Source organism: Propithecus coquereli, unplaced genomic scaffold (genome assembly GCF_000956105.1).
Source record: "Propithecus coquereli isolate 6110/MARCELLA unplaced genomic scaffold, Pcoq_1.0 Scaffold1, whole genome shotgun sequence".
NCBI lineage: Eukaryota > Metazoa > Chordata > Mammalia > Primates > Indriidae > Propithecus > Propithecus coquereli.
In genome coordinates, this window is record NW_012133857.1 from 2,838,102 (window position 1) to 2,852,238 (window position 14,137).

The 14,137-nt window shown below is 43.0% G+C and overlaps 1 protein-coding gene across 1 annotated transcript in view; it reads right to left on the bottom strand.

The window, feature by feature from the left end:
• SCN11A (sodium channel, voltage gated, type XI alpha subunit) overlaps positions 1 to 14,137 on the bottom strand; it is an 88,790-nt gene that overhangs the window by 56,532 nt on the left and 18,121 nt on the right. The window contains exons 6-12 of the mRNA XM_012651283.1: positions 12,710 to 12,889; positions 11,883 to 11,949; positions 6,941 to 7,082; positions 6,253 to 6,450; positions 5,189 to 5,362; positions 2,471 to 2,600; positions 1,175 to 1,413 (exon numbers count right to left, since the gene is read on the bottom strand). Coding sequence (XP_012506737.1) covers positions 1,175 to 1,413; positions 2,471 to 2,600; positions 5,189 to 5,362; positions 6,253 to 6,450; positions 6,941 to 7,082; positions 11,883 to 11,949; positions 12,710 to 12,889 — 1,130 coding nt within the window. The remainder of the gene's footprint in view (positions 1 to 1,174; positions 1,414 to 2,470; positions 2,601 to 5,188; positions 5,363 to 6,252; positions 6,451 to 6,940; positions 7,083 to 11,882; positions 11,950 to 12,709; positions 12,890 to 14,137) is intronic.

Genomic DNA, 14,137 nt, shown 5'->3' on the forward strand with positions numbered 1-14,137 from the left:
GGAGGAGGGGACGGGTATTTGTATACACAAGGAGTGCAATGCGCACTACCCGAAGGATGGACATATTTGAAACACGGACTTCGGTGGGGGGGGGACCAAGGGCAACACACATAACCTAAACATATGTACACCCATAATTTGCTGAAATAAAAAAAAAATAGGCAAAAGATCTAAATAGACATTTCTCAAAAGAAGACACAAATGGCCAAAAGATACATGAAAAAATTCTCAATATCATTAGTCATCAGAAAAATGCAAACAAAACCTCAATAAGATATCATCTTAAAAGCCAGTTAAAATGGCTTTTATCTAAAGGACAGGCAACAACAAATGCTGGCAAGGATGTGGAGAAAGGGGAACCCTTGTACATTATTGGTGGGAATGAAAATTAATACAACCACTATGGAAAGAGTATGGAGCTTCCTTGAAAAACTAAAAATAGGAGCTGCCATATGACCCAGCAGTCCCACTGGTAGGTATACATTGAAAAGAAAGGAAATCAGTATACAAAAATGAAATCTGAACTCACTATTCACAACAGCCCAGATATGGAATCCACCTAAGTGTCCATCAATGGATGAATGGATAAGAAAAATGTGGTGCATATACACAATGGAATATTATTTAGCCATAAAAAGGATGGAATCCTGTCATTTGTAACAGCATGGGTGAAACTGGAGAACATTATGTTAAGTGAAATAAGCCAAGCACAGAAAGACAAATTTCATTTGTTCTCACTCACATGTGGGAGCTAAATATTAAAACAATTGATGTCATGGAGACAGAGAGTAGAATGGTGGTTACCAGAGGCTGGGAAGGGTAGCAGGGAGTGGGGCATAAGGTGGGGATGGTTAATGGGTGCAAAAATATAGTTAGACAGAAAAAACAAGATCTAATATTTAATAGCACAACAGGGTAACTCTAGCCAACAATAGGTTATTGTATGTTTTAAAATAACTATGAGTGTGGAATTGGAATGTTCCTAACATAAAGAAATGATGAATGCTTGAGGTGATGAATATCCCAGTTACCCTGATGTGATCATTACACACTGTATGCCTGTATCAATACATCATACATACCCTATAAATACATACAGCTATTATGTACCCATAATAATTAAAATAAAAACAAATCAAAAAAATATGTTTTATATGTTTTAAAAGCCTGTTACCAAATTCCCTGTATTCAACATAGACTCAAAATCTTGCTTCATTTCATGATGCTCCATGGCCAAAAAGACAGTGTTGATTATGATGCAGATGGTGATGGCCAGCTCGGTAAAGGGGTCAGTCATCACAGTTTTCAGGACCTTCTTAATGCATAGCCACTGGGGGCTACAGTCCCACACAAGGTATTTGGATGCCAAATTTTTCCCACATGGGAGACAAGGTTCCTGTGATTTTTCTTGTTCTGGAGGAGAATGAAAGAGCAGTTGAGGAGTTAGCTCTGAACTAATCTGGCCTCTCTTTGCCTGAGGACATTCTTTCCTCCCTCTTCCCCAGGGTCTCTTGCAACACATGATCAATTGAGAAGGGCACTGACTTGCATAGCCAGAAAGGTTTTTCCACCAATCACAGTGCAGAAGAGACAACATACAACTAGCATGTGGTATAGTCAAGTACATCAGATCTTTACAGTCTTGTTGAGCATCCAGGAGCTTGACCACACATTAGAGATATAGATGTGGAAGTCAATACTGGCTGGCTGTGAACCCATGAGCAAGATACAGGGGACAGCTGTAACAGAGGCACAGGGGGAAACCAGTACTTAGGGGAAGGAGAGAGAGTCAGGCAGGGGCATCTGTAGCACCAAAACAATAAAAGGCAGTAAAATGCTGGCTGAAGTTCAGGCCATAAAGCAGCAGCAACCTGATTTCCCTGACCCCATTTCGGGCACTCATGCAGGCCAAGTGAGGTGGTGCGACAGGCTCACAAGTGCTAAGGGACCCATTTGACTTCATACCTGCGAGGACTTGATCCTGCCCCTGAACACCAATCCCTTAGTTGGGGCCCTGTTACTTGCTGTTAATCTGGCCCATCAGATGGTTCCAGCCTGTCTACAGAGGTCCTCTGTTGCCCATCCAGATTCCTGACTCTAAACTTGACAACAGCTGTCACTTCCTGGAGACTTATAAGTCTTCTCTTCTTTGGCTGACCATTGTCACTCAGACCTCCTGTGACTGCCTGGCCTGGTTATGAGGTCCTGTCTATGCTTCTGTCCGACATCCCTGAAGCCCAAGTCTAGCCAGTTCCTACTACTACCCAAGTGCCAGCTCAGAGGGAGTACACAGGGAGGGCCTGCTTCTTGCAAGCTGCTTTGCTGACATGCTCTAGAGGCATAGAAAATTGCTCTTTGCAGGACGGTACAGTGGGTTGGTTCCAAAAAAGCCTCCACTGCAGAAGGTTTCTGGGGACCAATGGAAGGACGTTGAAATTAGGCTTTCCCTTGGACTGGGGGCAGAACTTACCGTGCATGGTGATGGTGAGGATGCTGACAGCACTCAATGCCCTCTGCCTTTGGAAGGGGTCTCCATGCTCATCAAAGTGGTCCACTGACAGATTCTGGGACAGTCGTTTGGTTTGCTGTAGGAGGTGTGACTGTAATAGAAGGCATGGTGGATGTTCTAAAAACAGGGGCTGCCTCTGTTCAAAACTTCACAAACTATTTTGTTTCAATGCCACATGCAATGAAGGTACATAACATTTTATGTAGGTCTATTCACCTCATCTTTACAGCATGCCAAATGTTCAGTTTTTTATTTCATGTTTAACACATAAGAGACATATTTGGCCATTCATATTTCTTTTGCATGCATATTTCTAGAGTCCTACTTACAGAAATTTTACTTTCTGTGCTTTATTCATTGTTAACAAAAAGCAAACAAAATGTTACAAAAACTAGTGAGGATGGTTCAGGGAATTAAAGCAATAAAAAGTCTAATTTGGAAACAATGTTTGCAAAGGGCAAAAGTCAGGGATAAATTTAGAAAGCTGGCTTGAAATTGGCCAGATAGTGAAGCTCCTTGGACAACTGCCTAGACAGACTTAAAAAGAGTAACTAAAAAACAAAAACAAAAACAAAAACAAAAAACAGTCAAACTAAATATCACAAAATATATATACTAAATCCCAAGCACCCTCTCAGGCTGTGCCCAAGGGCTTGTTGATTCTCACTTTACCTACAATTCTAAAGTCACTGGAGGTTGAGAGACATAAGCCTGCAGCTATCCAGACAGCCGGAGTACCCATAATATCTTAGTTCCCAAAGTTTCTGACCAACCAGAACCTTAAATGGAACTACCCCTTTGTGCAACCTAAAGCTATTCCCTGTTCTAGTTAAAGAGAAAACACATTTTGTATTAGGTGTCTGGGTCTTTGTCTACTGTTTTGTGAATTGAGGAAAAAATTTTAAAATATCAAAAGAAATATCTGCAGTCTCTTCATTATGCTGCAGTCTGTAAACCATGAGACCTTTCCCCATCACTACAGCAGAGAACTGACCGTAACAGAGGATGGGATCCTTCTATCTAATTCTGCAAATGTCCCTGGACTCCCTTTTCCCACCCCATTATCAGGTATGTATACCCACCTTCTACCCATTTCATCTTCTTTCTCTCTCAAGAAAGTGGCTCTTGCCATCCTTCCCTGGCCTGTATCTTCAATGTTTTCTTCTCTTTGCAATGAAAACATGTCTGAACATTCCTACCTTAATGATAAGAACAACTTTTTCTACTGACACCCCCCTGTGGCTTCATTTCTGCATATCACACTGCCTACTCAACATCCAAACTTGGATGTCCCATAGGCACCTCAAAATTGGCACATTCAAAACTGAATGTGCCATCTTTCCCACCTCAAGACATGTTCCTTTCTTGTCTTAGTAAATTACACTCCATCAAGTCAGCTACCTATGTCAGAAACCAGGAATCATCCCCATCCTTTACATCAATTCAATCGCCAAATTTTATCTTCTGTTGCTCATTGCAATCTGTTAATTTCTCTTCATCCTCACTGTCCTAACCCTGGTTTAAGCCTCTGCCACCTCTCTCACTTAAGTTACTGTAACAGCTTCTTAATTGTTTGCCTCCAATCTTGCCCTCACCCAATCCCCTATCTTCAATGCATCCAAGATTGCAAAAATGTAAATCCGATCATATCCATCTCTTGTTTAAACCTTTCAATGCCGCTCATTTCTTGCCATCAGTGGAAAAGGAGAGATCCTTAGCTGGGTTTTCAAGGTCTTTTGTGATCACCCCATCTTACCACCACAGCTTCTTGCCACCTTTTCCAGTGGGTCATATTCTCCTGCTCATCTTTGCTTCCAGGCCTTTGTACTTGCTGTTCCCTCTACCAGTAATGCTCCATTCTTCCTTTTGCCTGGTGAATTCATCCTTTCTGCTTATACACTGCTTCTGAGGAACCCTTTTCTGATTCACTGCTTTTCCCCCAGCCCCTACCAAGTCTGGATTGGTTGTCTGAAGCAGATGATGTTGGTTTTCCCATCTAAATCTTCCCTAGTGCATGCAAGCTAGAAATACAGGAAAATTGTTCTCTCTAGTCCCCAGCAATCTTTAACCAATGATCCACCAAAGTTGGTGTGTGTACTTCGGTCCATCAGTGGTTAAAGATATACATATACACACACACACATACTCCAGAGGGATTGAACCCCAGCTACCTTCAGTGGTAACTAGCTTGATGGTGCACCTTCACTGGCTACCTTCCCTTCTGCATATCACTTCTCCCTCCCCTCTCAGTGCTTCCTGGGATCACCTCCCCAATAATCTACTTGCACTCCAATGTCGTTGAGTTTGCTTCAGAGGGAACCCACACTGACATGTTGCTCCTCCTCTGTTCTCCCACAGCGACATCACGTCAGTCATCACATTCCATTGTATCTGCCTCCCTATGAATGTGTCTTCATCATTAGTTGTAAACTCTGTGGTGTAGGAACCATGTATCCCCAGTACCCAGCCTAGTGCCAAGCAGATAGTAAACACTGTACACACCTGAAATAGATGCTTATAAAAAATGGGTAATTGAACAGACATAGGGTGCATGTATGTGCAAATGGATGAATGGATAAATAAAGGGATGAATGAATGAATCCTTTCAATTAGACTGGCAACTGGACCTGTCCACCTGGACAGCACTGTGGTATCATTAGTCCCTTGGACAAGACTTACCTTTTTGGGGGAATCTTCATCAGAATCTGATCCTGGAGGCTGATTTTTCCTAGACTCTCTGAAAAAGAGGGACTTCCTTTTCTTATAACTAAAGAACTTTCTCTTTTTGGGAGAAAAGGATGATGTTTCAAGGGAAGTAAGTGAACTTCTGTCAATTCCCATGGCAACCAGAGCCTTAGAAAGTAAACAAAAGCAGTTAGCAAACAGATTATACCTCCTCATAAAGCATTGCAAATGACCTCAATCTTAGAGTGGTGGAACTCTTCTTTCTTTTGGTAGCACTGTACATTTAGATTGCCCATCACCTAACTGGAATATGCTAGTTCTGTCATTACATATCTGAGGGAACATGTCCTGTTTTTGCACAGAGATTATAGCCGTCAAAGCAGTATTGTCTCTTGTATTAACATCGCTCTGAATCACTACCCCTTAGCACACTGTCCAGTATGTGCTAGGTGCTCAATAAATGTTTATGCATTTATTGATGATGCAGATATTAAGCATTTATGATAAACTTCCCTCTGACAAATCCCTGTAGAGGATGAGAAGGAGTATAAAACATAGTCCCTGCCCTGAAAATCTTAGAATTGAGCGGGAAGAATGTAAAGATTCCAGGGAAACTATTAGAATGACTGAACAAATATGACAGGGATTTCAGCCAGGGAGAGATGATCATGGTTGTTGCTCTAGGGCCCCCCTCAAGCAAAGGCCCTGAACACAAAATTCTTCATATTTCCAGAAGAAAGCCTGGATCTGAGCCTAGATTTACATATACATAAATTATATCCTCTAGTCAGTAATTTGGGACATGTCTGGAAGGCCTAGGCTTCAGAAGATCAAAGAGCATCAAGACCAAGCATGCCCTGTTCTCAAGAGCTCTGTGCCTGGATGACTTTGTGAGAGACAGCAGCACAGCTAGTCCCCGATGGGCTTAAATTCTCTGAAAAGCACCAGTAGAGAAAGCACTTTGACCAGGCCCCAGATGGCAACCTTGAGCTCCAGGCCATGTTGCCTCTGAGGTCCCTCCCCCAAGCAGAACCCACTGCCTGACCCCATGTCCCTACCTCCTTCTCCTCCTTTAGCAGCTTCTGGGCTTCCTGAAACATCTTTTCCTTGGCCTCCGTCTCTGCAGCTACGTTTCTGTTCTGCTCCTCATAAGCCATGGTGACAACGGCCAGGGTTAAGTTAATCAGGTAGAAGGAGCCCAGGAAGATGACCACCACAAAAAAGAAGACTGAGTAGAGCCCACAGGTGCGCAGGGTCTGCAAGGGATAGAGCACATGCTTGCATCTGAAGCTTTCTTCCCCAGAGTGGTGATAGTAGCCTCAAGCAAAGATTGCACAGGGACTCCTGATGCCCCATCTCTCAGTGGGGAGATGCCATCCATACTGTCACATGGAAGTTTCAGGGACTTTACTACCTATGACTTTCTTAAGGGTATTTGCATTTTTTAGATTTAAGGCAAAAGAGGTAGTGCTAGTGGGGAAACTTCAGACAGCAGGGAATCTGGACAGTGGTAATATTTCTAGGAAGAGGAATGTTTTTGCACTCTTCTTCTAAATATCACATTTATAATTTTCTTGAAGTTTCTAATAGAATTTAACAGTACCACTGTTAAAGATGAGACAGAGATGACAAAGTGGAGGATAAATGGTAGGTTATAAATAAATGATTGATAAGTAGGTAAGTGATAGACAGAAGGGAAGGGGAGGGAGGGAGGGAGAAAAAGGAGAGAGATTCTAAATAGATAACCTGTTGGTAAAGCTTCTCCCAGGAATCTTGGGTCATAAGCCGGAACATGGCAAGAAAAGACCAGCCAAAGTTGTCAAAGTTCGTATAACCATAGTCAGGATTAATTCTGGTGTGATTGCATTGAAACTCTTCAGAACAGGCACTAGATATTAGAAACAAGGGAACAGAGAAAGAATTACATACCCTACAGCCTAGCTTCCCTCTTCCCCATGAGTCTGGCTCTTCTGAGGGCCACGGGCTCGCATCAGCACGCCCTAGCAAGAGAGTCTCTCCAGATTGCCCATCCCTGTCTGCCAAGCCTCCCAGCCCACACCTTAATGTTGACACTCCTGGACTCATTTTCCAATGGATTGATTAATACATTCATATTAGCAAGTTCTTCACTGAAAAATTAAGAGCAATTACACAGTAAACAATTGACAGCAAAACAATGCATAGAATGAATATTAAGTCTCCCCCTCTCCCCAGTCCCTTGATCCTACTTCCTAGAGGTAACAGTTACTTTTGTAACTTTCTAGTTTTCTATGACTTTGGAAGCACATATACTATATCTATACATATCTTCTATAATACACAAATGGGAGCATGCCTTGAACACTATCCTGCATGTTGCATTTTTTATGGAACAATATAGCTTGGAGATCATTCCGTATCAGCACACAGGGAGATAGATATATCATTTCTTTTCCTGCCTCCAGTCCTGTGATTTATTTAACTGCTCTGCTAATGATGAACATTTAGGTTTCAGTGATGAAAAGTCCTTACAAACATTTGGGCAATGGGTGTCTTTGAACATAGGTCTTTCCCCATATTACCAAAGCACACATCATTGAGTACATCTACAGGATATACTAAGGGTATGTACTCAGTGTAAGTTAATTTAATTCCTGTATTAACAATTATGTTAATTTTTAATAAACATAGTGTTTTACTCAAAGTAATACATATGGTTTAAAAATTACGTGCATCAGAATGCTTGTAATGAAATAATTGTATCATTCTTTATGCACCCTAAATGCAACAACTTTTTTTTTTACATCCTGTTTGTTTTTTTGGGTTTTTTTTTATTTCAGCATATTATGGGGGTACAGATGTTTAGGTTATGTATGTTGCCCTTGCCCCCCCGCCCCCCTCCCCCCCAAGTCCGAGTTTCAAATATGTCCATCCTTCGGGTGGTGCGCATTGCACTCTTTGTGTATGCAAATACCCGTCCCCTCCTCCCTCCTCCCCCTCCCCCCTTCCCCCTGCCCAACATCCAATAGGTGTTATTCTTATATGTGCATTTATGTGTCTAAATGCAACAACTTTTAACTCATTTATATCTGTATCTCTGAATACAGTGCAGACGTTTATATTTGATGCATCAGTCTTAGTCCTTGCTGATTAACTTCCGCCTATGGTAGCTGAGGGTTAGCTCTCCACGTCCCACACCACTTCATCACTACTTATGTCACTCGTCATAGAAAACATTGGGACCTGCGTCAATGGCTCTCCTGGGTTGGGTACATTTTTTTCTTGGCTTTTGCACGTTGCCCTTTTCTAGTTTAATTCCTCATTTTTCTGGAGCACCTCTCCAATAGCTTCTTAAGAAGACTAAGTGACCTTTGCATATATCTATTTTTATTCTACCTTCACAATCAATTGATAGTTTGACCAGAAAAAGAATTCAGGATCAAAAATCATTTTTCCTTAGAACTATGAAGGCACTGCTCAGCTATTGTCCTGTGTTGTTATTGAGAATTCTGGAGCAATTTTTTATTTTTGTTCCTTTGTGGGTGACTTTCTTTTCTTCTTTAGTTTTAAGATTCGCCCCCCGCCCCCGTCAAAGTTCTGAAATAGTGTGATAATGCATTTGGCATGGTCCTTTCCCATTCATTGTGTTGGGCACTTCATGGAGCACTGAGGGACTTGCATGCTTAGTTGCAGGGAAATTTTCCGCATAATTTCTTCCCTTTTGTTTTTTCTGGAGCTCTCTTTCTGGAATTTCTACTTAGTCAAAAATTGGAACTACTAGACTGATATTTACTCTCATATTTTCTGTCTTTGTCTTTTGTTTCTACTGTCTGGGCTATTTTCTCAACTTTATCTTTTAGTTCTATTATTGATTTTTTTGTAATCATGTTTAATTTCTAATAAATCTTTCTAGTTTTCTGACTGTTCTTTTTTCATAACAAGGTATTTTTGGCTTTATGCATGCCATATCTCTTTTAATTTCACCAGGGACACTATTTAAAGTTTTTAAAGCCCTTTTTGGTTCTCTGAGTTCTTGTTGTTTTGTCCCTGACCACTTTTTCTGTTGCTTTATTTTGGTATCCTTTGCAGCAAAAGGCTTTCTTCAGCCTGGTGAGCCTGGGCTGTTCAGCTGCACTAATCAGAGGCCCCGACAATGATCAGGATCCGTCTGGTGGGCAGAGTGGGACTTTGTGAGTGAAGGCTTTGCTTTTGGGTGACTGAGGAGGAGGGCATCCATTGCGCCTGCCTCCCCCCAGCTCCTGAGGAAATTCTGTGAAGTCTCAGTGCCCTCCAACTTCCAGGAGCCTGTTGAGAATGGACCGACCATACTTGGTCTCCCTTGTTTCCTAACTACCACTCAAAATATAAGCCTGTTTTTTCCAATCTCCTCCTCTCTGGATGCACCTTCTCATCAGCTTATACAGCTGATTAGGCCTCTCTTCCTAGGCTCCCATCACCAGTCACTCGCACCAGAAAAGAGAAACACCTGTAACAGTTTTCTCTCCTTTGCACTTCCCACCACTCTCTCACACATGCATTTGTACACACAAGTAACACCAACATCCCTCTTCAGTCTACAAGTCCTGTTCCTTCTATCTCCTAAATGTCTTTGGAATTCATCCATCCATTTCTCTCCATCGCTACTGAATAGCTTCATGATTCTCACCTGTACTAGCACAGTCTCATAAGGGGCTTCCTCATCTACTGTGTTCATCCATTCTCTACACAGCAGCCATGGGTAGCTTTTGAAAAACTTTAATATGCCCAAGTCATTCCCCTGTATTAAAACCTTTCCATTACTCCTGTGTCTTCTATGATCAAGATCAAAGTTGCTGGCACTGATGGGCTGCTGGGTCCTGCATGGTGGGCTCTTTTCTCCCCTCCTGCCTCCTCTCTGCCCAATAAGCCACCCCAGACATGCTCTCATGTCCCAAGGCCTTCACCCTTCTGTTTGTACTGTCTGGAATTGTTTCCTCCATCTCTTAACCTACTGGAACTTTCTGCTCATACTTCAAATCTGAGTTGTAGTCACCAGTCAATTAGTCCTAGGGTGGGAAGCAATGAGCAAATGGTGGAGACTAGGCCTGGGCCCTGGACTGCCTTGGAAGGTGACCTCTGATCTTCTCAGGGTGCCATTTCCTAGGAAACTACCATGTTATGACCAATGTGGAATATTGTATACTAGGAGTTGATTTACTGTAAAATTCCTGAGCTCCCATGTTGTGCTTAGACTGAGAGAGTTATGGTTGGTACGTAAACTTGGAATGAAAAGAACACTGCAAAGACCAATCGGAAACCAAGCTGCTGCTTCTGAGTGTCTAGATGACACGCCCCACCTTGGATTTTGCCTTTCATAATCATATCTGCTGGTGTGGGTGAGGGGTCAAGGAAGCATCGCATGCAGCAGCTGTTGGGCCCCCTTTAAGATGAAGACACTGTGGGTACAATGTGTCCCGTCGACGATCACCCTAGAGAGCTCAGGAAACCTCATATGAGATTAAAGCCTACTGTGTCTTGCAAGTGGAGAGAAATCTCCCTTAATTCTCCAGACAAGGTCACATGCCCTGTCATATCTCTCAGAGCCTGCATGTCTCCCTTATAACACTCGTCCCACTTCCTAGTAGTCATATGTCACTTAACGATGGGTACATATTTTGAGAAATGCGACATTAGGTGATATCATGGTTGTGCAAGCACCATGGAGTGCACTTACACAAACCTAGATGGTACAGCCTACTACACGCCTAGGCTATCTGGTGTAGCCTATTGCTCCTAGGCCACAAACCTGCACAGCATGTGACTGTACTGAATACTGTAGGCAATTGCAACACAATTGTAAGTGTCCATGTATTTAAACTTAGAAAAGGAACAGCAAAAATTATAATATATAAAAATTATTATAATCTTTTGGGACCACTGTCATATGTTGTTATGTAACACATAATTGTATTTCCTCTCTGCCTATCTTCCTTGGAAGACATCAATTTCAAAAGTGTGGAACTTCCTTGTTCATAATCTCGTTTCTTGGATCTAATCAGAGTTGGGCACACTGTAGGCTCTTGATATCTACTTGTTATTGAGGACTGAATGTAATCTATTTCATCAGAGTGCCTCGCATATTATCTTTGTTTGAAATACACTCAATGGATCTTTACTGAATTGAATCTTTCATCACAGAGAACACTGATATCCTAGAAGAAAGAAGGGTTTCCCCATAGGGCCAAAGGGCTATACCAGCTGGTGGGGTGAGTGTATGTGAATGTGTGTACAACTGTGTTTCTAGTTCAAGCGGTGGTGGTCAATGGGTCAGCAGAGAGAAGCGGCATGCTCAGATATCTTGCATCAGGCTGATGCCACGGACCAGGAAACAAGGGCCTCGTGGGGCTTTCAGTCATGAAATCCTTTCTCACCTTTGAAAGTCTTGAATATCGACCCCATAAAATTAAAACATCACTAAGTTTTCAGTAGGTTTCTTATAAGCCACCAATTCAGCACAACTAGGGAGAAAAGCTGCTCTAAACACTTGAAAATACTTTTTAACTTAATATTGCAAGTCCAAACTTGCGTAGACATACGACATAACAAGTGCCATGTGGGAACTACTATCATTGTTTCCACCAGGGATCAGATGAAGACTGGTTGCCACATCGTTCCAAAAGGCCTAGAGATGCTCTGCTTGGGGGAAAGATGGAGAGTATAAGCCTCTTACTTGTTACGCATCCAGGTGCCACACATTCTGAGTTCAGTGGAATTTTCCTTCCTTTCAAAACAATGATCTAAGAGAAGAAAAAGTCATAAATTCAGATTTTAAAGAAAACACTGAAAGGAAAGAGAATAGCAAATATGCCAAAGTATGCTTGAAAATAAATTGGTTCTGAATCCTCTAAAATGATCAAAGTGGGTATCTGGAGAGGAACTGGGGTATAAGCCCTCAGAAAGGAGCAAGGGAAAAGGGGGGAAGGGAAAAGGAAGGAGAAATGGAGGAGGAAGCAGTGACATTGCCGCCACCACCCTGCCTCTCAGTACATAATACTGAACCGTAGACCAGCCCTGGGTAGCTGAACACAGACTCAGCCCATGACAGACATGGAGAGAATGTAGTCATGTGTGATTTGGGACACGTGAAATAGGGGTAAGGTTGACGTCAGTGTGGAGAGGGTGGGCAGGGAAAGAAGTGTTGTCTTTGGAGAAAATATTTGAGGAAGGGGGCTGGGAAGTTGCTGATTTCCTTTGGCCAAATTCAGGCATTCTGAACACTTCTGCAAAACATTACAAAGAAGTGGGCCGAGATCTAAATGGCAAGGGATGGGAACAGACACTGCTGTTGCAGATGTGGCTTCATGCTTTGCCTTCTCCATGGAAACCTAAGGAATGAGGCAATCCTATAAGAAATGCATCTGCCCACAGGAGCAACCTGGATGGGTGAAGGCCTCCCTTGCTCCCCAGACTCTGCGATGCAGGCATGCAGGCAGTAAGAGTCGGGCTAAGTCAAAGTGAGCCATGCACACACCACAGAGCGAACGGCGGGGTATTTACCATTAGCTTCAAGGTTGCTGATAGTCTCACAGTCCTTCCTGATACATTTCTGGTTCAGACCTCCCATGAAGAGCTGCTGACCTACCAGGGCAAAGATGCTGAGGCAAAAGAGGGTCAGGATCATCACGTTGACGAGTTTCTTCACAGAGCGCAGCAAGGCCCCCACGATGACCTTCAGACCTGAGGAGAATGACAGGTGTGGGGAGAAGCCCATCCCTCTCAGCTACGAATGGGCCAGGGGCAAGGAGGGAGCAACCAAGGCCTTGGTCTCACCAAATTGCAGGCTGGAATTAGAAACTGGCCTAGCCTAGGAGTTCCTGTTCCAACTCTGTGCTTTAGAAGCTATGTGTCATTGGGGCGGTCAGTTCCTCTAGGACTCGACATCTTCCCCTGCCCTATGCCTGCCTTAAGGCCCCTCCGAAGAGCAAGTAAGGGGGCTTTGAGCACAAACATGCCATACAGGCGCAGGCATAACTTAATGACAGTTGTGAAGGCTCCTCCACAGCTGGGGCCACACTAGAGAATGAGATAGACCTGTATTCAACATTTGGTAGTTACTGTCTCCTATCGAGGTACACGAGGTGCCATGAGACAAGCTAAATTGCGGGGTGCAGGGGGGGAAGAAGGAGCTTTGTCTAGATCCAAATAATGAGGATGTCCTGGAGAAAAAAACTCATATTACCAGTTAAAATAGGGTGTTTTTCTTTCTATTCACTCGTTCAAGAAATATTTATTAAGCACCTACTATGCCCATGGCACACTGCTAGGCTGCCAATGTTATAACATAAGGACATAATCTTGTGGTATGCTAGTAAGTGATTAAAATTGGCTCTTCAAGGGGGGTGGGTTAGGTTGGAGAAAGCCCTGATTTGAACCTTTTACAGGTTTCCTTGTTTGCTGAATTCTGTGGCATAGATCCTGATCCCCCCTCATGGCCACAGGAGATTTCAAGCTGCTAACATGATTTCACTGGACATGAACTTGGAAAAAGAACAAGTTAGCTCAGCGATCCACTGAGTCATGGTCTTTGCTCTCAAGGGAGCGGGGGAGATGGGCTCCCGGATGTGAATTGTAATGCATGGAATGACACTAAGTAACAAAATTTCAACTGATCGGAGTAGACCTTGAATGGTAAGCTTGAAGGTGGAGGAGGTGAGAATTCGTGGCAGTAGCATCAGCGTGAGGCCAACCCCTTGTTGGATGGGCTTCCCACACAGCGTGATGCCAGATGGGGAGGAGCCTGGAGGCCGAGCTGGGACAGTCACTGTATCTCTAACCGAAGCCAAACCAGAGGCTACCACAGCCTCACCCAAGCCAGCTTTTAATCTCTAACAAGAGGCTTCTCCAAAGCAAGAAATTTAGATGAGATGTTTGTGATTCTTGAATAATTTTTTCATAGTTTCATGCACCTTATATCCTTACTTCCAA